This window comes from Zygosaccharomyces rouxii (assembly GCF_000026365.1).
Source record: "Zygosaccharomyces rouxii strain CBS732 chromosome F complete sequence".
In the NCBI taxonomy this organism is placed as follows: domain Eukaryota; kingdom Fungi; phylum Ascomycota; class Saccharomycetes; order Saccharomycetales; family Saccharomycetaceae; genus Zygosaccharomyces; species Zygosaccharomyces rouxii.
The window spans coordinates 420011-444668 of NC_012995.1; the positions used below are offsets into that span (position 1 = coordinate 420011).

General features: G+C 39.8%; 13 protein-coding genes and 1 non-coding gene across 14 annotated transcripts; 4 read left to right on the plus strand and 10 right to left on the minus strand.

Annotated features, from left to right (window-relative positions):
• Positions 1-1950, minus strand: ZYRO0F05038g (Hsp70 family protein; the record flags this gene model as incomplete). The annotated part of the gene is made up of 1 exon (XM_002497371.1): positions 1-1950. One exon carries the CDS (start codon positions 1948-1950, stop codon positions 1-3), a length of 1950 nt encoding a protein of 649 aa, XP_002497416.1.
• Positions 1951-2375: 425 nt separating this feature from the next.
• On the plus strand, positions 2376-4160 carry TAH11 (Tah11p; the record flags this gene model as incomplete). Its single annotated transcript, XM_002497372.1, has 1 exon — positions 2376-4160. One exon carries the CDS (start codon positions 2376-2378, stop codon positions 4158-4160), a length of 1785 nt encoding a protein of 594 aa, XP_002497417.1.
• Positions 4161-4214: 54 nt separating this feature from the next.
• SPF1 (ion-transporting P-type ATPase SPF1) lies at positions 4215-7847 on the minus strand (the record flags this gene model as incomplete). Its single annotated transcript, XM_002497373.1, has 1 exon — positions 4215-7847. One exon carries the CDS (start codon positions 7845-7847, stop codon positions 4215-4217), a length of 3633 nt encoding a protein of 1210 aa, XP_002497418.1.
• A 230-nt stretch (positions 7848-8077) lies between these two features.
• MCM3 (MCM DNA helicase complex subunit MCM3) lies at positions 8078-10909 on the minus strand (the record flags this gene model as incomplete). Its single annotated transcript, XM_002497374.1, has 1 exon — positions 8078-10909. The coding sequence occupies one exon, from the start codon at positions 10907-10909 to the stop codon at positions 8078-8080; it is 2832 nt and encodes a 943-aa protein (XP_002497419.1).
• A 137-nt stretch (positions 10910-11046) lies between these two features.
• ZYRO0F05126r lies at positions 11047-11128 on the minus strand. The gene has a single exon. It is a non-coding gene; the product is annotated as a tRNA-Ser (tRNA).
• A 234-nt stretch (positions 11129-11362) lies between these two features.
• On the minus strand, positions 11363-11836 carry HYP2 (translation elongation factor eIF-5A; the record flags this gene model as incomplete). The annotated part of the gene is made up of 1 exon (XM_002497375.1): positions 11363-11836. One exon carries the CDS (start codon positions 11834-11836, stop codon positions 11363-11365), a length of 474 nt encoding a protein of 157 aa, XP_002497420.1.
• A 955-nt stretch (positions 11837-12791) lies between these two features.
• On the plus strand, positions 12792-14618 carry ANP1 (Anp1p; the record flags this gene model as incomplete). The annotated part of the gene is made up of 1 exon (XM_002497376.1): positions 12792-14618. One exon carries the CDS (start codon positions 12792-12794, stop codon positions 14616-14618), a length of 1827 nt encoding a protein of 608 aa, XP_002497421.1.
• Positions 14619-14971: 353 nt separating this feature from the next.
• RAD23 (Rad23p) lies at positions 14972-16126 on the plus strand (the record flags this gene model as incomplete). Its single annotated transcript, XM_002497377.1, has 1 exon — positions 14972-16126. One exon carries the CDS (start codon positions 14972-14974, stop codon positions 16124-16126), a length of 1155 nt encoding a protein of 384 aa, XP_002497422.1.
• Positions 16127-16271: 145 nt separating this feature from the next.
• Positions 16272-17297, minus strand: ZYRO0F05214g (SDR family oxidoreductase; the record flags this gene model as incomplete). The annotated part of the gene is made up of 1 exon (XM_002497378.1): positions 16272-17297. The coding sequence occupies one exon, from the start codon at positions 17295-17297 to the stop codon at positions 16272-16274; it is 1026 nt and encodes a 341-aa protein (XP_002497423.1).
• Positions 17298-17876: 579 nt separating this feature from the next.
• UTR4 (putative acireductone synthase UTR4) lies at positions 17877-18557 on the minus strand (the record flags this gene model as incomplete). The annotated part of the gene is made up of 1 exon (XM_002497379.1): positions 17877-18557. The coding sequence occupies one exon, from the start codon at positions 18555-18557 to the stop codon at positions 17877-17879; it is 681 nt and encodes a 226-aa protein (XP_002497424.1).
• Positions 18558-19047: 490 nt separating this feature from the next.
• On the plus strand, positions 19048-19383 carry CYC7 (cytochrome c; the record flags this gene model as incomplete). Its single annotated transcript, XM_002497380.1, has 1 exon — positions 19048-19383. One exon carries the CDS (start codon positions 19048-19050, stop codon positions 19381-19383), a length of 336 nt encoding a protein of 111 aa, XP_002497425.1.
• A 175-nt stretch (positions 19384-19558) lies between these two features.
• UTR2 (chitin transglycosylase UTR2) lies at positions 19559-20794 on the minus strand (the record flags this gene model as incomplete). The annotated part of the gene is made up of 1 exon (XM_002497381.1): positions 19559-20794. The coding sequence occupies one exon, from the start codon at positions 20792-20794 to the stop codon at positions 19559-19561; it is 1236 nt and encodes a 411-aa protein (XP_002497426.1).
• Positions 20795-21275: 481 nt separating this feature from the next.
• On the minus strand, positions 21276-22841 carry YEF1 (NADH/NAD(+) kinase; the record flags this gene model as incomplete). Its single annotated transcript, XM_002497382.1, has 1 exon — positions 21276-22841. One exon carries the CDS (start codon positions 22839-22841, stop codon positions 21276-21278), a length of 1566 nt encoding a protein of 521 aa, XP_002497427.1.
• Positions 22842-23065: 224 nt separating this feature from the next.
• On the minus strand, positions 23066-24637 carry GDA1 (guanosine diphosphatase; the record flags this gene model as incomplete). Its single annotated transcript, XM_002497383.1, has 1 exon — positions 23066-24637. One exon carries the CDS (start codon positions 24635-24637, stop codon positions 23066-23068), a length of 1572 nt encoding a protein of 523 aa, XP_002497428.1.
• Between the last annotated feature and the right edge of the window lie 21 nt (positions 24638-24658).

Consider the following 24658-nt stretch of genomic DNA (forward strand, 5'->3'; position numbering starts at 1 on the left):
TTACTGTTTTGGTTCTTCACCTTGACCTTGACCTTGACCTTGAGAAGAGGAATCGTTCTTGTACATTTGTTCGAATAATTTCATAGATGCTTGTTGCAATTCGTCAGTCTTGTTCTTCAAATCTTCAGGACCAACATCCTCACCAGCTTGTACACGAGCGACGGTTTCTCTCAAAGAAGTGATTTGGTCTTGAACCTTTTGAGCTTCGACCTTGTCTAACTTACCTTCAAATTCTTTCAAAGAAGATTCGGTATCGTTGGCCAATTGGTCAGCTCTGTTAGCAGCTTCAATAGATTGTCTCTTGGCTTCATCCTGAGACTTGTATTTCTCTGCGTCTTGAACCATTTGTTCGATTTCACCTTCAGATAGACCAGAAGATCCAGCAACAGTGATGGAAGCATCCTTGTTGGAAGCCTTATCTCTGGCGGAAACGTTGATAATTCCGTCAGCGTCCAAATCGAAAGTAACTTCGATTTGAGGAACACCCTTTGGTGCTGGTGGGATACCACTCAAAGTGAAGTTACCGATCAATTTGTTGTCTCTAACCAATTCTCTTTCACCTTGGAAAACTCTGATTTCAACAGAGGTTTGACCAGCGGCAGCAGTAGAGAAGATTTGAGATTTCTTGGTTGGGATAGTAGTGTTTCTTGGGATTAATCTGGTGAAAACACCACCTAGAGTCTCAATACCTAGAGACAATGGGGTAACATCCAATAGTAAGACATCTGTGACTTCACCGGCAAGAACAGCACCTTGGATAGCGGCACCAATAGCAACAGCCTCATCTGGGTTAACAGCCTTTGATGGTTCTCTACCGAACAATTGCTTGACGGTTTCCATAACCTTTGGCATTCTGGACATACCACCAACCAAAATAACGTCGGAGATGTCAGAAGTGCTCAAAGAAGCATCCTTCAAAGCCTTCTTGACTGGATCAACAGTCTTCTTGACCAATGGTTCAGTCAAGGTCTCGAATTGAGCCCTGGTGAACTTCATGTTGATGTGCTTTGGACCGGTTTGATCAGCAGTGATGAAAGGCAAGTTAACTTCAGTAGCAATGGTAGAAGACAATTCGATCTTAGCCTTCTCAGCTGCTTCTCTGATTCTTTGGATAGCCATTCTATCACCGGACAAGTCAATACCAGATTCTTGCTTGAAACGGGCAACGATTTCTTTCAACATGTAAATATCGAAATCTTCACCACCCAAGTGAGTGTCACCGTTGGTAGATTTCACTTCAAAGACACCGTTATCGATATCCAAGATGGAGATATCAAAAGTACCACCACCCAAATCGAAGACTGCAACAACCTTGGATTCAGATTTTTCTAAACCGTAAGCCAAAGCAGCGGCAGTTGGTTCGTTGACCACACGCAAAACATTTAGACCAACAATTTGACCTGCATCCTTAGTAGATTGTCTTTGAGAATCGTTGAAATATGCTGGAACGGTAACCACGGCGTTCTTGACATTCTTACCCAAGTAAGCTTCAGCGGTTTCCTTCATCTTGTTCAAGATGAAACCACCGATTTGAGATGGAGAGTAAGCTTGACCACGAGCCTCCACCCAAGCGTCACCATTGGTGTGCTTAACAATCTTGTATGGAACTTGATCAATATCTCTCTTAACTTCAGCATCTTCAAAACGACGACCAATCAAACGCTTGGTGGCAAACAAAGTGTTTTCTGGGTTAACCACTGCTTGACGCTTAGCTGGAATACCGACAAGACGTTCACCATCCTTGGAGAAAGCCACGACAGATGGAGTAGTTCTTGAACCTTCAGCATTTTCAATGATCTTAGGTAGCTTACCTTCCATAACAGCCACAGCTGAGTTGGTGGTACCCAAATCGATACCAATGACAGATCCACCCACCTTGTTGGATTGGGAACGAGTTGCCACACGAATTGGTGTAGCAACGTTCCTGAGAACGTTTCTAGCGGCTAGCATTACCTTTCTTTTGTTTTAGACTTTGTAAAAGAGTACAGAGGGTTCTGCTTCTTCAAACTCTCAGCGCAAGGGAGAATACCTTTCTTATTGATGGACGGCCCGTTGGACGTAATCGCCTTTTATACTTGTAAAATTTTCTTGTTCATTCTTTTTCTTCTAAAAGGGATTAGAGAATGTTGTGGAACGTTATGGAAGAGAAAGAAAAGGTTCGTTCTGAGTGACTTCTTTGCTTAGGGTTCTTACTCCGAGATTAGGGCACTTAAATATTTAGGGCACAGATTATAACATTAGGGTTTTTGAAATTTTCGATATTGTCGAGTAGCGATGAGCTAGTTATACTTATCACATTCATCACTTCAGTAGCTATCTCCAAACGGTATACAGTAAGAGTCTACCTTGTCCTAACGGGAGCTTCTTCATTCATTATGGCTTCACATAAATTACCAGTAATTGATTTAAATGAAATATCTGATGAACAAGAATTGTTACCGGCTGTTAAGTCAATTCTATTAAATGATGATACTTTCCTTTTGAGAAACTATGCTAATATAAAGCAATTGGATGGCCTTTTATACAATCTAAATCATTCTGAACTACCTGATGAACAACAGGGAATCGATCCAAATTTTACGGGGGTTTCAAATCTAGGCGATAATCTTTTCCTGGAGCAGTATATCGCTAATACGGATGATCAATTACAATTTAACAGACAGTGTAACAATGCGAGTCTAAACAATTTATACACTCGTTTATTCAAGATCGGAATATTTTTTGCTAATCTGTGCATAAGATCCGTAGTACTCGATGATGAAAACCAAAAGAATGCTAATATTTCACAGAATCAATACTTCACCAAAATCACAAGATATTTTTATCAAGATCAAACCTCTCAAGAATTGCCAAGTGGTGAAATTTTTGAATATCCATTGAATCATGATTATGTTAGCCATTCTCCAGTAGGGATAATAACTATTTTCCCTCAAGCTACCAATATTAAATATAAACCATCTACGATAAGTTCAGATGATAACGTATGGATTTCAATTGATGAACCAGATTGTCTTCTTCTTCATACAGGATCTTTGTTGGCTAATTTATCAAATGGAATTCATACCACTTCCCCATTGAAGATTTGCCCGCAAAGTAATACCGTTCATCTCACTATCGGACCACCTTTAAACACCGTTGTCGATAGCGCTAGAGGTGATACTTTGGCTAAATGTTTGCTTAAACAACAGATTGAGGATTTCCCACAAATTGCGCAAAAATTTTACCCAAAGGAAATGGCACAGCTACAATTGTCTAAATCGTTACAATTTTACAAAAATCTATTTTCCGCCTGTGAAACTGTATTATCGCTATTTGTTATGTCGAGATCGCTAGGTTCTCCCATTGAATTATATTCCATATTCCCACAATTGTCCAACATGATGAGAAAAAAGATCACACAGGATGATTTTTTAAAGATGGTTTCTCTATGGCCGGAGTGTTATAGTTTAAAGTCCAATTCAAGAGGTGAGTTAATCATTGGCCTGCCGGAGAGGAACGTATTGGCTACATTGGTGAATAAATCAAGACGGTTGGAATATTCAGAAAGGGCAGATGCATGGTTTCAAAAGGCGGTTAATCAACAGACAGTGATAACTGACGTTCCTGCCGTTAAAATGGGTAAAAGAAGAGGTAGCGACAATATTGGTACTGATGGCTCTATGATTAGACAGAAGCTAACATCGATGGCATTGCCAAGAGAAAAAAGATATCTTGCTAATCCCAAGGAAAGATTCATGAATCCTGAAAAAAACACCGATTCACAATCCAATCTTCTGGAAAGATTACGTGAACGTGAAAGAAAATCATCAGCTTTATTATCACAGAGACAGAGACATTATCAACAATTTTTGACTGTCAAAATGAAACAAGTCTTTGGAATTCTCCATTCCCTACCTTGGAACAGGCCATATACTGTTACTTATCTCACTGGGCTCGTTGTGGATAGTCTTCAAGATAGTAATAATCCAATTGGGATTTCGGAGGCAGAAGAAATCTTGGAAAAGTTGCAAAGTCTGCTTTGCGACGAGATATCGTTCCAAATTGTGGATGGCGGTTTAAAGGTCTACAGGTGGACTCAATTGGATAAAGATTCATTATCCGCCAAAATAGATACTATGAGTCGCGAAGAACTGACAAATAACGTAGATACAGGATTGTAGAAATTATAGATCTAAAAAATTTCTTACGTAATAGGACGTTAGGACCTAATAGATTTAATTGAGACGTTGTGTAATATCAGCAGCTTTATCATTCATAAAGAAATATTTGAAGTAGTGCTCACCTGCCCAACTACCAACGTAATCAAGAGCAAGGGAAAGAGTCAATTTAAATTTAAAATCATCTTCCATGGGTACGAACTTCATGGCTTCGTTCAATTCAGGAATAAATTCAGTGGCACCGCACAATGCCAACAAAGTGACACCGATAAGACCATAGTACATCCCCTTGTTGTTTCTAATATTCTCTCTGAATGGTTCACCTTGGTAATTGACCGCAAAAGTAGAAACTTGTTGTACTAATTGAATGAGGAAAATACCAGTGTTTAACAAAGATGGGGTAAACTCTTTTTCTAGATCCACTTGTGGTTCTCTAGGTTCAAGTTTGTAGATCTCACCAGTAATGTAAACCAAGACGAGGATATGAACAGCAAACTGGGTCAAGATCGACCCCATGATGTAAACGTTGAAAATACCAGCTTGTGGTCTTTCCTTAGCCAATTTGTGTAAAGGCTTACCACGGGAAATACTTAAAAAGCAAACGGATAGAAGAATACCACAGGTTGTTGCTTGACCATCACCGAATTTAACACCAGCCAAATACATTACAGATAGAGAGTAGGCACTGATCAAACAGTTAAGAGCCAAAATTTTGTACATTTGAATGGTGTTTATTAGAGCACAACGGCCTTGACGGATAATATTAGTCACAGCAGAAACATTGGCAAGCTTAGAAGTAAATGGAGCAGCACAAGAAGCATCACCTAATTTTAATGTAGGAACATCTTCCTCGCCGCCACCACCTGCACCACTGAACAAGGTAGCAAAGTCTTCACCAGATGGACGCGAATTGCCAGCTACTGCAGCAACTGGTTGTTCGGGTTTAGAGTTGGCCTCAGCAACAGCTTTTCTCATTTCAGGAGTGATAGTGACACCAGTCTTCTCTAATGAGGTTAAGTAATGAGGATTCTTTGGACCAGGTGGATAAAAGTGGGCGATCTGCTCTGGAACAAGTGGTTTAGGTTGACCCCATCTCTGCAAGAGATCGCATTGTTTTTCATAGACGGCTTTTAAACTGTCGATCTTACGTTGGTCAGCCATTTTTTTCATACCTTCTTCACTACCATTTAGTAGAGCGATACCAACGTGAGCTTGCTTCAAGGCACCTACATCGTTCGTACCATCACCACACATCAAAGTTTGGTAACCCATGTCTTTCAAGGTGTTCAAAATGAATTCCTTTTGAGTAGGAGATACACGAGCATAAACCCATGTGTGACGAATCAAAGTTCTCAATTGATCGTGATCCTTCAAAGCATTCAAAGCATGGCCAGTAGCAGCAATATCGTATTGACCTAAGATTTTTTCAGTGTCAAAATTCTCTGATTCAGGATCAAATGGGATGCTAATGGTTTCTAAAACGTTACGGAAAACAAGTTTGTTGCTTTCCGCATTTTCAGCGTAATCCAAAATCAATGCTTCTCTATCCAAGATACCAACTTCCTTTGCGACGTGAACTGCTGTCAAGGGGTTATCACCTGTAATCATTACAGAACGATGAGCAGACTCGTTCAACATCTTAATGGTCTCAATAGCATCGATCTTTAGAGGACAATGGAAGATTAAGAAACCTTCGAAATTCAATTTTTGTTCAACTTCCTCACGATCTAAATCATCGATATGACTTTGATTCATTTTGGGCAAGCTCTTGGAAGCTAGGGCCAAAACTCTAGAACCGGAACGAGTAAAAGACTTATAGATGGAATCGTAGTTCTTGGGGACGCTGACCAATCTTTGACGGATAGTTTCTGGAGCACCTTTCACTGCAGCAAATAATTTACCACCATGAGATGCAATGGAGGACGATCTTTTCAAAGCTGAAGAGAATTGGAAACGACGTTGAATGGTAACCTTACCAAACCCTTCCTTGGAAGTCACATTCTTGTGCTCGACGGTCCATCCTAAGGCATTTAAGGTAGCTTTTTCCATTGGGTCTCCGACCACATCACCATCGTTCAGCTTCACTAAGGCATGAGCTGCACCGATAGCAAGTGCAGTACTTTCAGGAGCCTCTGCAGCGGAAAACATGTGACGAATGTCTTCGGGGTCTTTAGATAATCCAGCTAAACCTTCAAAGACCAAATCTTCACCAGTCAAAGTACCTGTCTTATCAAAGCAGCAAACATCGATTCTACCAGCAAGTGGAATTCTGAAAGGTTCAGTACAGTAGACGTAAAACTTGGACAACGCTGCCAAAGAACTATTAACCGCCATCGTCAATTCGATTGGCAATTCAGGTGGCACCACAGAAGTAATGATCAAAATACAGTCCAGAATCAATTTGGATTGAACTCTACCCATCTTGGAACCTTCGACCCAAACGTACCATGAGGCGGCAATGGCAAAGATTAACAAGAATAAAATGAAGAACAAAGCTTCTCTGTTATCCACACCAACACGCTCAGCAGAGTAAATCATTACACGAACTAAAGAACCTTGAGATGTTTCAAACCCAGTCTTTGTCACAAGAGCAGGAGTACCTTGATCAGGAGCAGCAGGTAGACGAGATTTACCCTCAGGTGGTGTAACTTGTAAAATTTTGGTACCACCGTGAAGGATAGAATTTTTATCTAAACCATCTGCTTGTAAAGGCTCATCTTTTGGACGCAATTTAATGGATTCCTTTAGTAATGGGGTGGATTCACCTGAAAGCATTGCTTCATTAACGATGCAGGATCCATCTAGAAGAAGCATATCACATGGGACCGCACTATCTTCAGCGGTTCTGGTCATAGACACGATATCCATTGGTAATAATTTGTCAGTCTCTAAGTAAAGCCATTCGCCCTCTCTGAAGACATAGATAGGAAAAGGCTTAACACCCATAGTTCTAAATTCTTTCAAGGTAACCAATCTTTGGAAAACTGATGCAGCTTCCATAGATACAACGGTAAACATGTTGAAAAGAGCATAGTACCAAAATTCATCTAACAACCATAGTGCCACACAGAAAATTTGAAAAACGAACAATGGGGCCACTGCGTGTTCTTTAAACAATTCCAAAAATGTTGGAATTGGAATGTCGAATAAATTGTCACCGTAAAGTCTTCTCAAATGCACTAAATCACCAGAATGACCCTTCCATTCCTGTAGATATCCCAACTTAGGTGGTTCATCGATCAGGAATTTGGGAGATGCGAATTCTTGTTCATCGGAGTTCCATAAAAATCTCTTCTTTTGGAATTGGAAATAGATCTGAACAGTTCCATCTTCTTCCACTCTTTGGATCTCTACAATTCCATCAGAACCATTATTTTCAGTAGTCTTGATTAAAATGTGAGTAGCTTCATGAAGATCGCCAGCAGCATTGTATTTAAAACCTGCTTCAATACCAACGTTCCATTCGGGTAGCAACGCAACTAGAATGTTCAAAGAGACAATAGCACCCAAGTACACGAATGTCCATTCAGGTCCCTTGATATACTTGTCATACTGTCTGTAGTATATATGTGCAAAGGTCGCATATAGTGGGAAGAAAAAAGATGTATATGGCCTTGAAAGCAACGGCTTTGAAACCAAAAGCCTCGACTCTCTAACTATAGGACTGGAAACTAATGGAGTTGGAGCCATTTCCAGTTTTCTAGAGTCCTTTGGTTCTAATTAATGGCTGATAATGGTGACAATCAGTTCTTAACGTTTAATACTTCCATTCTCTCTTTTTTGCCACATCGCTTAAAGACGACGCGTTTATCAAAATCAAATGGCTGATCACATGAAATGTCACACTGGCGCTTAATTATTAAACTTATTAAAATATTATAAATTAAATATTATAAAAACTGCTAGATAGTTTCATTTCATCAAGACACTCTCCAGACCTTATCACCTGCTACCATCAAATTATTTCTCTTTTCCATGACCTCTAAAGCTGCCAGATATTCTGGGAACGAAAATTCATCTTCATCAGGAACTTGTTCGTTAATTCTGTCCAAGAGAGCCGCTAATGGATAGCATTCATCCTCATAAATTGGTGATTGCATAATTCTGGCGACAATACCCGAAATGAGCGATAATCTACCTGTAGAAATTGTACCCGGAGCAACGTTTTCATAGGATATAGTTCTTTCCTGAGGTTCATATTCCTCATGACTAGTTGGAGGTAGATTTGGTATTCTTGGAGCTCCGTGCACTTCTGACAGTGGACCAGTTGTAGTGGTAGGAGGAGGAGCATCGCCAGTACTAGATACTTGTCGTCTGCGTCTAGGCGATACTCTTAACCCACGCTGTAATCTATCCTGTAAATCATGTTCTTCATCAGATGGCAACGGAGACATAACCTCATCATAATCGTTATCACTATCGTTCGTACCATCACCTTCTTCATATTGCTGTTGATGACTTTGCTCTCCTGAAACGGGATCAAACTGCAGCTTCCTTCGAATGGGTGTCTCTGCAAGATTCTCGGGTATTGGTTTTGATGGGGTAGATGGTTTAGAGGGGGTACCTCTGACTCTTTGTCTTTTCTTTGGTGATTTATGTGGAGATCTTTTGAGTGTAATATCGTCTTCGCTATCGTCCAGATCGTAAAGATCACTACCAACATCTTCACCTAATAAGGAAAACCTTAGAAGTTTAGCAGCGATTATTGCATCCCTTTTGTTCACCGTCTTAGACAATCTTACTTTAGCATGTGAAGTGGAAAGACGAATTAACGTTTCTAAAGTTCTCGCTGTGATTGGACTCTTCTTCGTATTTTGGTCATTTCTTAGATCGCTATAATTTCGTACAATCACGTCAATAGCCTCTTGGGTTAACTGTGGTACAATTCTTTCTTTAGCGTATTGTATGTATTTGCGAAGAAATGGGATTGTCACAATTGGTTTTACTATACCACCACCGGCTGCGGCTCTTGCTGCACCGGCTGCACCTTGCAATAGTGGGTTGAATTTTTCAAAGACGTGTTCCTCTTCATCTTCATCTTCATTAGTGTTTCCCGAGTTCACAGCATCTTGACCAGCTTCATCTTCTTCCTGTGTACCCACGGATAAGGACAGGTTGAGTGATTCACGAATTGGCTCACCTTCTAGATAACCTGGGGGTAAATACCTATGAGTTCTTAAAACGTGCTCACTGATAGATCTGTCCTTGATTTCATTAATATCATCTGTAACTACGAATAAAAGATCAAAACGTGATAATAACGAATCTGGCAGAGCAATATTTTGATGAGGATCTCTATTGACATCATATTGTCCATAAAGTGGGTTAGCAGCTGCTATCACACTACAACGAGCATTTAAAGTAGTATGGATACCGGCTTTAGCAATTGTTACTGTTTGTTGTTCCATGACTTCATGAATGGCAACTCTATCGACATCTGACATTTTATCAAATTCATCAATACAAACAATACCTCTATCGGCAAGAACCATTGCACCTGCTTCCAAGCGACGCTCACCAGTTTCTCTATCGGTATTAACGGCCGCTGTTAAACCAACACCAGATGAACCTCTACCAGTGGTAGCAATGGCTAAAGGTGCAGTATTAAGAACGAATCTTAACATCTGAGATTTGGCTGTAGAAGGATCACCAACCATTAAAATATTAATATCACCTCTTAAATGTGAACCATTATCTAAATTTTTTTCCACACCGCCCAGCAGCATGAGTAAAACTGCACGTTTAACGTATTCATGGCCAAAAATCGAGGGAGCTAAAGATTGTGATAAGATATCGAAAATATCAGCCCTTTTCGATAACTTGTTAATATTTCTAATATCAGAATCTGTTAGAGTTTGTGTAGCTGAAACACCTGTTGATCTTGCATGCAATGGATAAACCGTGTTACCAACAATTAAAGTTCTAAACCCACCAAGATTTCCAGAGTCATTCTGCGTAAGACCACCTGCCCCCATTGATTTGAAGACACCAACAATTTGAATTCTATCACCTGGTTTCGTCTTATCAACCAAATCATCATCAAGAATTACGTCGATTGAGCGAGGCAGTTGACCAGCAGGCGCTGACTCCGGCATCTCTTGCACAGACACACGCTGATGATCCATATATGTACAGTATCCATATTCTGTGGTTAACTTGTTACCCTCTTGGTCCTCTGTCGGATAAATTGCAGGTGTAGGAATTCTGGTGGTTAACGTTGTTGTCGAATCCGTATAATCTCTGTAATGAAATCTACCTGTCTTTTCAGCAAAATGAACTGATCTCAAAATTTTTGGTCGAACCAATGATGTTCTAGTAACGATACCTTGTAATGAAATTAATTTGTTCAAGTGATGTGAAGTCAAAGTTCTTGGTGAAAGACTGTGAGAACCAAATGAACCTTTGAATGAAATTTTCCATGGTCTTTGAGCTACTGGTGCCGTTCTTGCTCTATGTGAAGAAGGTAAATCACCAATCGATTGTGCTAATTCCGTTAATGCCCTTTCAGCAGGTGGTATAAATTGAGCAGGATTATTGAGTATACCTGACCAATAACTTCTATCAAACTCTCTTAATTCGTCTAAGGAAATCGTAACACGTTGATGTAGTGGTCCTTCATTATCATCTTGTGTCAATTGTAATGCACGTACAGTATCTCTATAACTCGTAAAGGTATCTAAAAACTCCTGAAACCGACGGACACGATCTGAGAAAAGTGCATCTGGTGCCAATGCAGCGGTATCTGAGTCCATCACTCCTCGGATCTTGGACTCTCTCCAAACCTCAATGTCGATTATTAGCTGAAACTAAGATGTAAAACCTTTTTATCGCGCCTTCATTAAAAAGTTGTCAAATAGAGAAAAATTATAGGAGTGGGAAGAAAAAATAACGACAACTGCAGGATTCGAACCTGCGCGGGCAGAGCCCAAAAGATTTCTAATCTTTCGCCTTAACCACTCGGCCAAATTGTCATACAATTCTCTTTTCCCCTAATAAACCCTTCACCCTGTAATAACTTTCAAACAAAATCACTTTTTGAAATTTCTTTTATCAAAATTTCACTTCGTATGCACACTTAAAACAGGATACATATAATCTAATATATATATATATAATATAGTTTGTTTAATAATAATAGTAGTAATAATGATGAAATTTGCAAGTTAGATTTTCTTTTTCCGTTTCCTTATGCCATTTAACTATCTTTAATCAGACTTTGGAGCTTCCTTGAAGGAAATAGCGCATTCTTCACCCATGGCAGTGATAATAGTAACGTTCAAATCCTTTCCTTCATCGAAAGAAGATTGCAAAGCGTCACCCAATTCACCATCTGGTAATCTGACATCGTCCTTGGTTTCACCATCCATGGTCATCAAAGACAAGTAACCGTCATCGATATCCAACAATTGGTATTCAGAACGCTTGACGAATGGGACTTCCATGTTGTGAGTAGATGGAGACAAATCTTCCAATTTCTTACCGGTGAAGATATCTAGAGCAACCAAGTGAACTTTAGCGTGACCGTGCTTACCAGTCTTAGAGGTGGACATATCAACGATCTTACATGGTCTACCCTTGATAACGACGAAACCGTTCTTTCTCAAGGCAGAACATTGTTGTGGGTAGGTAAGGGAGGAACCAGCATCGACGGTCTCAAAGGTGTGTTCTTCTTCAGCCATTGTTACTATAGTATTAGTCTCTTTGGAAATCCGTTATTGGACTTTTTATCAAACTTAATTTCAAGAGGAAAACTAAAACTAAGAATGAAAGAGGTAACTATTTAAACAGGTGCCAAATCAATACCTAAGAGCGTTTGTAGTTAATATATATATATATATATGCGTGATGAAAAAGAAAGTGAAAATTGTATATGGGCGAGCGAGCAAAGCTGGGAAGGGAAGAAGCGGGCGATGGAAGACGACGTAGAAGGCGACGTAGAAGGCGACGAGGGAAGGGGACAAAAAATTTTTCTTTTTATTCTTTTTTTTGAAGAATGGTTGACTGTCCATCGGTACATCTCAGTGGAATTTTTTTGCGTGGTGTGTCGAGAGTGAAAAAAGTCCGAGTACCAGAAGGTAGACGACGCAATCTGACGTACGTAGGATGTGATATTTATTACGTGCATAGTGATACATGATCATGTGCTTTTCACGTGGCTATTTGTCACATGCTCTTGCTTTGTTTCTAGAACATCTGCAGTGCGAAGAGGGAGCGAAAGGAAGCAAGAACAAACAACGCCCATCGCGTTTTGGGAAACACTCGCTATAGTAAAAGAAAAAGCACCAGAGTTTACCGATAGATCAGCATATGATAGGTTGCAACTTCGAAAGTCCACTAGAATTCAAATATCAATAAAACCATCAACAAAACAACACTATCATCGCGGACTCAAGGTTTCCAGGTACTTTTTTTAAAACATTTGTTTTCACAACGTTTTCTTTTATCTATAATTACCATCATATTGTCAAGAAGAAAAAATTTATACGGACAGGTGCCAATCGAATTATTCAAACAATAACAGATATATATAAAATCCAAGAGAATAATAACAAGAGGCCAGATAAAATCAGTCTTTGTTATTGCAGGTACAGAATAGAGTTAAAGGGCTGTTGATTTGATTTTGGTGAAAAAAAAATGAAAGTTTCCCTGACACGTCCTACAGCCATCAGTATTGTCGGTACAGTAATTACAGTGTTACTACTCGCGAGATTACTTTTAAGTGCACCATCAATTTCAAGACAATTGAATTATTTTTTCACATCATTAGCAAGTGCATCACTGTTTAAACCATACGTGCCAAATTTCCGCAATGTACCCAACGTTGAATACTACGATTTGCGTAACTATCAAGGTGATCCAGATGGTTGGCAACGTGATAACCGAATTTTGTTTCTAGTACCATTGAGAGATGCAGCAGAGCATCTGCCGCGTTTTTTCAATCATATGGATAAGATGACGTACCCTCATAACTTGATTGATTTTTCATTTTTGGTTAGTGATTCTTCGGATGATACTATGGGAGCGTTACTATCGCATTTGGAGAAAGCACAATCTAACAAGGATAAGACACGTAGATTTGGTAACATTGAAATTTATGAGAAAGATTTTGGACAAGCAATTGGACAATCCTTTAGTGATAGACATGGATTTGATGCGCAGGGACCACGTCGTAAATTAATGGCAAGAGCAAGAAATTGGTTGGGTACAGTTGCCTTAAAAGCATATCACTCATGGGTTTACTGGAGAGATGTTGACGTCGAATTATGTCCACAGTCAATTATGGAGGATTTGATGCACCACGATAGAGATGTTATCGTACCTAACGTTTGGAGACCATTACCAGATTGGCTAGGTAATATTCAACCATATGATTTGAATTCTTGGAAAGAATCCGAAGTCGGAGTTCAGTTGGCAGATTCGCTACCAGATGATGATGCAGTTATTGTGGAAGGTTATCCAGATTATTCAACTTGGAGGACACATTTAGCTTATATGCGTGACCCTAATGGTAACCCAGAAGATGAGCTAGAACTAGATGGTATTGGTGGTGTTTCAATTTTATCGAAGGGTAAAGTGTTCCGTACAGGTTCACATTTCCCAGCATTTTCATTCGAAAAACATGCTGAAACTGAAGCGTTTGGTAAATTATCACGTCGTATGGGATACAACGTTGTTGGTCTACCACACTATGTGATTTGGCACATTTATGAACCAAGTACAGAAGATTTACAACATATGGCCTGGATGGCAGAAGAGGAACGTCGTCGTGTGGAAGAGGATCGTCTAAGAGAATTTTATGACCGTATCTGGGATACTGGATTCCAAGATGTTCGTGACGATTGGGGTGATGAGAGGTTGGCAATTTTCAAGAATATTGACCATACCAAGGCTCACGGTCATGAAATTTTCGTAGATTGGTCAGACGGATCAGAGATAAAAGAACAGCCTTCTCTGCAACAACAACAACAAGTTCAGCAGCCACAGAAGCCATCGATACAAGATCCACAACAGCAGGTTCAGCAACAGCAGGTTCAGCAGCAGGTTCAACAGCCACAGAAGCCATTGATAGACGAGCAACAACAACAAGTTCAGCAACAACAACAACTACAACAACAACAAGTTCAACAGCCGCAAAATCAATTGATAGATAACCCACAGCAGCCTGTTCAGCAACACCAACTACAACAGCTACCACAGCAGCAGCAGCAGCAACAACAACAACTACAACAGCCACAAAATCAATTGATAGACGAGCAACAACAACTACAACAACAAAATCAATTGGTGCAAGAACCACAACAGCCTGCCCAGCAGCAGCAACAACAAGAACAACAGCAACTACAACAACAACAACTACAACAACAACAGTTACAACAACAACAGTTACAACAACAACAGTTACAACAACAACAACAACCACAAAACGATATGAGATTGGAATTCGATCCAGATGCAAAGTAATCCAAACTAGTACCGCTAAATATCGTGGGAAAATTGTTAGATTCGAAATTGAAATTCTACATACCCATATTTTGTCATTTTTCATATATATTTTGTATACTTACAAAAGAAATGCTTTGATACCGTATATCTGTCATTACGAACGACTCGGTGGAATTAAAAATTTCAATCCGTCATTTTTTATCTTCTTCTATTTAAACCCTTTGCATTGAATCTATCCCATAACCAATTCAAAGTGGCAAAAGCGCTAAAAGGAATAGTACTTCTAGCATATAATTTGTTGCCCTTTACCAAATTAACTGGATTGAACGCAGTACACTTTTGAATTTCTATTCCTAAAAACGTTTTTTCCAATGATTAATATTATCTTCAAAGATTTTAAGAAGGAGAAAATTTCACTTGAATTGGATCCTAGTTCTAGTGTTAAAGATGCAAAGGTGAGACTGGCCACTGAGAAAAGCTGTGAAGAATCTCAAATTAAATTGATTTATTCCGGTAAAGTTTTGCAAGATGCTAAAAATTTACAAGAATCTGGATTAAAAGATGGTGATCAAGTTATCTTTATGATTTCTAAAAAGAAGGCAGCAACTCCATCAGCAGCAGCAGCAACTCCTGCAAGTGCAAGTGTTACAGAACCATCACAATCGGCAACGACTAATACTGAAACGCAGGCTGCTGGCAGTGCTGCTGAAACCACAGCTACAGCTCCTGCTCAACCTTCAACGACACAAGCACCTGTCTCTACTCCAGACTTTGTAGTGGGACAACAACGTAATGAAACCGTTGATCGTATTATGGAAATGGGTTATGAACGTGATCAAGTGGAAAGAGCCCTTAGAGCTGCGTTCAACAATCCTGACAGGGCTGTTGAATACCTTTTAATGGGCATTCCTGAAAATTTACAACGTGCTGGTGCTCGACAGCAACAACCTGAACAACAGGCTCAACAAGAATCACAACCACAACAGGAATCTCAACCGCAACAGGCTACTGAACCTCAAGAAGGTGAAGATTTGTTTGCACAGGCAGAACAACGTACACAGGGTAACACAGCATCTGCAGAAGGTGCAGCTGCCGCTGATGGTGCACAAGGTGGTGTTCCAGGTTCTATAGGCTTAACAATGGAAGATCTATTAGCTCTAAGGCAAGTTGTTTCAGGAAATCCGGAGGCATTGGCTCCTCTATTAGAATCTCTAAGTTCCCGTTATCCACAACTTCGTGAACAAATTATGTCGAATCCTGAAGTATTCGTTTCCATGCTGTTAGAAGCTGTTGGTGATAATTTACAAGACGCCATGACTGATTTGGAAACGGGTGATGATCCTGAAGGTGCTGCAGCTGCCGCAGAAGGCGCATTCCAAGTTGAACTCACTGAAAGTGATGAACAAGCCATAACACGTCTTTGTGAATTAGGTTTTGAACGTGCCGTGGCAATTCAAGTTTACTTTGCCTGTGGTAAAAATGAAGAAATTGCTGCAAATATGCTTTTGAACGATTACGTCGATTGAAGATAAGATTGAATAAGTGAGTAAATTCCCTTTTGTATTTCTTTTCCTCTGTCGAAGTGAAGTCGATTTATTTTATGTATATATCTATATACCTTCCTCTTTGTCTTAGGCGTAGATCATTGAGTCACAACGCAGAGAAATTCACTTACAACTTACCTTCCTTCTTAAGGACTTGAGCCGCAGTGTCGTAAACAGATTGTTCCAAACTGATGAAGGGGAATCCCAGAATCTTCTTTGTGTAGCTATTGTCAAATGAGGCCCCCGATGTTTTGTTAACTTCGCCTGGTGTAGGACCGTCGGCAAGTTTACCCTTTAGTTGAGGGAACTTCTCGTTCAAAACTTCCAAAACACCTTGAGTGTTAACGGGACCATTGGAAAGACCTAATCTCTCGCCAATTAAGTCATCCTTTTGAAATGCCAAGACATGAGCCTTTGCCACATCACGAACATCGATGTAATTACCTTGCGAGTTATTCAATTTATCACCTGGTTTGGAATGTAGTGGGATGTTAATAACTTGATTTGAAGTGTTTAATTGAGACTTGACATCTTCTTCAAATTTTTGAGGACCGAACACAAGAACGGGGTTAACAGTAGTCAATTTAAAGTTAACTGAATCTTTGTTCTCTTCTAGAAATTCCCAAGCGGTCTTCTCTGCAAATTTCTTTGAACCACGGTAGGCATTACTGACATCGCTTTGAGCTCCTTCCCATGTTGTAGGATTCCAACTCTTTTCGGTAAAGACAGCATCCTTATCAGCTAATTTAGATGGATCTAAAATTGCTGCAAATGAAGATGTAATCACTAATCTTTTAACGGTTTGAGAACCATATTTCTTTATAGAATTCAAAATTCCCTTAGTACCGTTAACAGCAGGAATTAGAAGATCCGTTTCGTATTCAGTAGTATTGTAATGGAATGGAGATGCAGTATGGATGACAATGTCAATTTCCTTTGCCCTTTTCTCAAAGACGTGATCAAATGAATTGATGTCAGAAATATCTGGAACAATTTCAAATGATAATTTCCCACTTGAGCCAAATTGTTTAGTTAACTTGTCAGCTTTTTCTTGAGATCTAACGGTACCAATTACTTCGTAACCTTCCTTTAACAAATAGTCGACAACCCACAGGGCAATAAATCCAGTAGCACCAGTAACCAAGACAGCCATTTCTTGTTTTATTATTCTTTTATTTTGACGCTCTTCCAAAATGGAATACGTTTTAAGGTTCACATTTGACTCAACATTTCAATTACCTTTTTATATACGACGTCTTGAAGTGATCTTAGGTTGCGTTCGAAGTATGCAACCCTTTCATTTTGGCGATTGTCTCTCCAGATGATAACAAAGACATGATGACTATCAGATAACTTCTGGGGTGTCCAATCAGGGTTTGAATAAGATTCTCCAACCAGCAACGAAATTGGAATCTCTTAGTTTGTGTTGTTTATTACGCATTTTACGTTTTGGTCGAGTGTGATGTGCTTTCAGTAATTGGCAACTTACGAGTAATTTGTAAACATGGCGGAGGCATGTGCAAAACTGATTGGAAAACCACCAGTAGCACCTCGTACTAAGACAATTGGGAAAATTGAGAAGTGTATCAAATTCCTATATCTATATTATTTCAATTCTTATACATTCATTACCGCTTTAACTACTTGTATGCAGCATATGTGCTTCCCAAGTCAAGCATATTAACAACACGTGAAAATCACGCGACATAACAACACGTGATATTCACGTGTGTTACAAGGAGTCAAATTTCTCGACTGTCCGGAAACCATGGTTCTCCTGGACAGGTGGGTTGCCCGGCCTGATAGCCAATAGTGTTTTGACGCCAGCGGCATGGGCGGCTTCCAACTCCTTAACGTTATCACTTATAAACAACACTTGTTCAGCGGCAACACCAATTTGAGTTACAATCTTCTCATATGAGCTCGACTCTAGTTTTTTACCAGATGTATTGATATCGAAATAACCTTTAATCAATGGGTTAAGATCCAAAGACGACTCATTCGATCCAGAATTATCAGGATTTGCCACATGTCCAAATAAAAGCTTCTGAGCTTGAACGGAACCGCTGGAATAGATATAAACGTTTTCCTTGCGTTTCATGAATTCAATGGCATCCTTATACACAGGAGCTTTGATTTCACCACTCGTATAACCCTGTGACCAAACGGTACCCTGCAACTGCTTCAAGGTGGGATCCTTCACATCGTTACTCACCAATGACTGGATATGTGTTTGCAAAGCTTGGGAATCACCATGTTGTGGAAATTGTGCAAGAACAGATTTTATGGAAACATCATCAGACTTCACCAACGAAGGAAGTTTAGCAGAGAAATAGGGGAAGAGAGTCTCTTTGACAAAAGAGATAGGACACACAGTACCTTCGATATCAAGCAAATACACCGACACCGACATTTTTCTTATCACAACTAGTTGATGGTTCTTTTATTCGATTTACCTTTCCTACACTTGCTTCCTACTACTACACGTGCAATCTGAGTTCACTTCTCGAGTTCCCACCAATGAGGGCCTCATCAATAACGAACCAATGACATGACCGTTATAGAAAAAAATGTTTTCAAATAGCTGGCGATGTGCTAAATCCGTTAAAGTCGCCAATTACCTGGTCGGTTACGACCGATTTATCCGAGGGACATCCTCGTAGTTCAAAGACCGGAATTTGGGGGGTTTGCACAGCGTATTCTAGTTGGCTGGTAATCTGTTGCGTCTTAATTGTAAAAGTTTTAGTTGGCGTACCTTACGTTCTCATTTGGGTGTCGGGAAATTGATAGAAATATAAAGCTGGGGGAACTCTTCTGCTAGAGACCTAAGAATTACATTCTATTTTGATTTCGATTTCTGAAGGTCATAATCCATAAAAATAAAATAAGAATAATAATACAGAATGCCAGCTCCATACCAAAAGGGTTCTGCTAAGAAGGGTGCTACTCTTTTCAAGACCAGATGTTTGCAATGTCACACCGTTGAAAATGGTGGTCCTCACAAGGTCGGTCCAAACTTGCACGGTGTCTTCGGTCGTCACTCCGGTCAAGCCCCAGGTTACTCTTACACCGATGCTAACATCAAGAAGGGTGTCGTTTGGGAAGAACAATCTATGTCTGACTACCTAGAAAATCCAAAGAAGTACATTCCAGGTACCAAGATGGCCTTCGGTGGTTTGAAGAAGGAAAAGGACAGAAACGACTTGGTCACCTACTTGAAGTCTGCCACCAGCAAATAAGCTCATTCAGAAACCATGAATTTCCTGTAATTTTTATTGTGATCCGCCAGTAAATAGTCAATCATATTATATATATATTATTTATTTATTTATTTATTTATTATCAAATTGTGTTAAAAGAAATGTTGGATACAGGTATAATAATATTAAATGTACATATAATTACTATTAAACATCATATTATGTGACTTAAAATCAATGCGACTACCGCCAAAGCACCAGGTCTTCTCACAGTACCTGCATTCTTGTTAACAGTTTTACTGTTAGTACTTTTTATGTTTTGATAAAATGCTGTGGAAGCACCTGGCGGCAGTGCTGTTGAGGATTGAGAACTACTAGACTTGCCAGTGTGATTTTGCTTGCCCAATTTTGGTTCTAACCCGCTACCTTTGTAAGAGTACAACATCGTTTCGTTATCCGTAATGGCCACATCTTTTGAAAGATATCTGTCAGAATTGATGTACGAATAGGCGGAAGATCCACTACGCTCAGTATTTGCTGGCGGATCATAACAAGTAACGTTAATTTCATTGAGGAGCATGTAGTAATAACCAGGATCTTTCATATCAGCTGAATCCCAATCAATTTCACCACCGGCCCATTCTTTCACGCTGTCACTACTAGTTGCATTACCTCCTGGCCATAGTGAAATCTGTACACGAGAAGGAGTCTGAGGATACATGTATTTATTAGTGGTATGGTTATAAGTATCATTCTTATGAAGGGTCCTGCCCACTACACCATCAACTGACCATGTTAGCTTATCCTCTTGCCAATCAATTTCATAGGTATGATAATTATCAAAAGTATCACTAGTATTAATTCTGTGACCATGCGTATAGTTTAAGACACCTTCGAAATAATAATTGGTTTGAAGTTGGCCCAAGTTTGAACCAATCCACTCATTATCAATTTCATCTTGTACATCAGAGAATAAAATGAATGCACTCACCACACCTTTTCCACGCGATGTCTTTAATTTAGCACTGACCTTACCATACCAGATGTATCTTGTAGAACTCAAAACTGTACCACCGGTATATTTGGGCATTGCAATCACCATACTATCTTCATCGTTGTAGTCCATCAAATATCCTGTATATGCCCAATCACCTTGGGATGCGTTACCCATGTATTTTTCCTTTTTAAGAACTTTAGAAGTATAGTTATCACCAAAATTAAAGCTGCTGTCCTTACAAATGGGCATTGCCATACATGCGTTGAGACTGTATGAAAAGCTTGGGTTACACCCACCTAAGCAATAGTCACCAGTACCACATTCACCAAATTGTGAGCAACATGGCATGTCCTGAGGACAACTGGTTGTAGAATTGCATTGAATGACCTCGTCAGCCTTTACGTGGGCCCATAGCAATATGAGTGCTAACCAAATCGACTGAACCAATTGCATCGATGATATCTGCGGATATAGCTATGTATATATGTGTATCGAGAGCTCCTCCTGATCCACACCAGCCGTCAATCAAACCAGCCTCGAAGTATAGCTACGATCTACAAGAACCCGGATATCGAGGCATGATTTGAGCCAAATCGTCAATCCTACTTTATATACAATTTCACGCTACTATAAAAAAACCCATGACTTGAAACTAGAACTAGTTTTAAATCGCATCGATCTATTTTCTCATTTTGGCGTAGTAGTTATTCAATTTTTCGTTGACCAGCTCATCGCCTTACCTTTTAAAGAAAAAGCTTGCTTACAGAAAATGGTGATTTAAACCCAATGGAGCAATCGAATTCGATCCACCGGCATTTAATCTCACTTCGTATTACATTCCTTCCACATTATATACTCTACCGTATTAAAATCCTGGCACGTACTCAAGCATGCTTGAGCATCGCTTGTGCCCTCAGTAATCCCTGGGATATTCTCAAACCGTAAAATTAGTCTTAGCAGCACCACCATTAGCACACACGGAATCTTTCTCTGCTTTCTGTTCAGCCAGAGTACGTTCCTCAATCATTTTTTGAGCTTGATCTTTGTCCTCTGCCTGCAAAACCACAACTTCACGGTGATCACCCTCATGAAGATCGTCTTCACCTTCTTTGTCTGTAACGTATTTCTCCTGGTTCTTACGAGATAGCATGTGGGTAAAGGACTTCTGTTCACGTCTAACGTTCCAGTTTAGGGATCTGCTGATGCTCTCAATAAATTCTGTACTGTGAGATTCTACTGTGGGGAAGGCATATGGACTAGATTGCACTGTAATGTAATCACCCTTTTGCAATTCAATTCTGTCCTTACCATCAAATGCTGCCCAAGCTGTTGCTCTTGATCCCTGAGACACTCTAATTTTGATATTCATACTGTCAGGTAACATGATTGGCCTAAAGCTCAAAGTATGGGGGCATATGGGTGTAACGCAGACTGCATTAACGCTCGGGTAAACCAGAGGACCACCTGCACTCAATGAATAAGCCGTTGAGCCTGTAGGTGTTGCAATGATAATACCATCAGCTTGCGCTACCGTCAAAAGAGAATTATCTCCGTAAACTTCTAAATTAGAAATGAATGGACTTGGACCTCTATCGATAGTTAGTTCGTTAAGGATCTGTCTTTGCATGACTAATTCTGCAACTGCCACTTTTTCACCAGTTCTTGAGTCAACCATTGGAGGGTGACAGCGGTACACTTTACATTCTAATCTCATACGCAAGTTAGTCTTGATTTTGTTATCTAAAATCTTGGGTAAATCTTCTCTGAAACGCTCAAATTGATAGTTGGCTAAAAACCCCAGTGAGCCTAACGAGAACGATAGTACTGGTGGTACATGTCGTTGAAATATGGATGAAACAAATAAAACCGTTCCATCACCACCAAGTGTTATAATCATATCGAAAAATCCATCATGTTGGGCAACAAACTCCTTGTCCCAATATTTAATCCTTTGCTCCTTACACCGACTGTCTTTGTAAATATCTTCAGCACCAAATTGTTCAGACCCCTGTAGGATTTTCTCCACATAAACAGTAATATCTGGCGAATTAATCAATAACCATTCAACCAACTCCCTCGTTAAGTAGACAAGTGACCTATCTTGACTCTTGGTCACAATCAATAGATTTTCCACCTGTAATTCAACTTTGGTGTTGAAAATATCCTTTGACAGCATACGAACTCCATATGCTGTCGAACTCAACTTCAACTGGGATTTAGCAGATGTCAGTCTTTTTCCACCAATATTTAATTGTTTAATCATCTCCTTGGCATCGTTAATGTTCCTTATCCTTTCATTACCTTCATCTAGAACATGTTGGTCTGGGAAAAAGCGTATTGATGAGTCAGATTTCACGGTGTTCTCGCGGTTGTCTCGTCTAATATCTTGTAGGCTCCTACATTGTGACATAGGTATGCTTACACTATTAGATGAAGATCTTTCTGACTCTAAGGTATCATCGATGGAATCCATATTGGAACTATTACTAAGAGACCCCATATCACAAGTAATTGATAATTAGGATTTCTAATTGCGAATGAATTGTAATGTATATATATGCATCCAATTGTTTCTCATTGCCATTTGCTTAAGCAACTTTCAATCTTTTACAATCTTTGATATACATATACGTATATATATTTCCTAGAAGCGAGAACTAAGCAACAAGTGAAAAACTATACAATTTTCCATGACAGAGTTATAGCACTTCAGTGAGAATTATTTTAGCCCAGTTGGTCCAATCTGCAGTTCCATTGGTCAGAATTGATCAATGGTAATGAGGCACCAAGGCACCAACCAAGTTCGTTATCGGCAATAGTCTTGGCAGTCTTTACTTCCCTGTGCAATGGAATATCATAACCTGTGTGAAGTAGAGATACTTGGAATGATAAATCTTGGCACCATTGTGGTTCCTTTTTCAATTCCTTTACGGAACCCTCAATGCCACTAAAGACACTCTTCCACACTTCTTCACCGTTGCAAACCATCTTTGCCAATTCAACCAATTCATCAAGTTTAAAGGATAGCGGTAATCCCAAGGGTTGGGTCTTGTCGTAGAAATAAGAAAACACGTAGAGGTCGTTGGTTTCCTTGAAAGTACGCACCAAGGAAGGTTGATGTACACCGTTGAAGGAACATGGTGGTTTTGTACATTTAGCATCTTTGTTTAGAACCTTATCAGCCAAAAATCTGCATTGAGCGCCAGTTGGAATTACAGGGCCTGAGAAATTGACCAAATACGTATCTTCATTAGCCAATGTAACTTTCTGGTTGTTCACTTGAGCCTTTGGTGGTAAACAAGGGGATATCAATTCGTGAACCGATTTAGTGTCACCTTTAGGAATGACACCTTCTTTGATAGCAGTCTCCACTAGCTGAGCATTGATCTTATTTCTACCTTCCATGAGACCATATCCCAAGTGAGAGAATTGGTATAGAGTGTAAACTTCGTCACCAAATTTTAGTTCGTACTTGTGTTCACCCTCTAACATTTTCTCATTGGGTGGAAAAGTTGGTTCGAATACGATCTGAGTGGAACCACCACCAAGATCAAACACGGCTGCCGTAGAAGTTCTCTGACTACCTCCGATATTACCTAACAAGTAGTTGGTTGTAACCCATGCGAAAACACCTTCCTCTTCACCACTCATGATGGAAACACCTTTACCATCGACGACAGGGAATGGGTAATCTTGTTCCAAATGTTCACGCACAGCTGCTAAAATCTTGTCAGACTTGTTCACACCTAGCAATCTTAAACCTGCAGTCGCCTTAACAGATACTGGCGTACAACTTCTCTTCTTTTCAGGAACCACTTCCAATGCACGTTCTAATAATGGATCCAATGAGCGAGCAGCCCCAGCTGAATCAGTATTAAATGATGATAATCCAGGCTTCAACATCTTGAAAGTTTCGTTTATCAAAGTTGGCGGTTCTGTACAAACGTCAAATTCATATACGTGAACTCTGGATCCGGTAGAACCAGCATCGATCATAATCACGTACTGGTGATCTTTGTTACATTCAAAACCTGTGGAATAAGTAGATCCCAATGATGTATCCTGTGCCTTAACAGCCTGAGCTACGTCTGAATTGCCCTCTTCAGTCTTCGCATCATCAATATAACCTGGTCTTTCATTTACTGGCAATATGTCAACTTCTTCTGACGCAGAAATATCCTGTGAAGCAGTTTTGACAATGTCAAGTGCTGGTTTCACTGTAGTTGAGGATCTAATCAACAAAAGCAGCATAATCGCTGCGAAAGCCCCAATGACAATACGATAGTTTCTGGGCATGCTTGTTAGGGATCTCTTGGA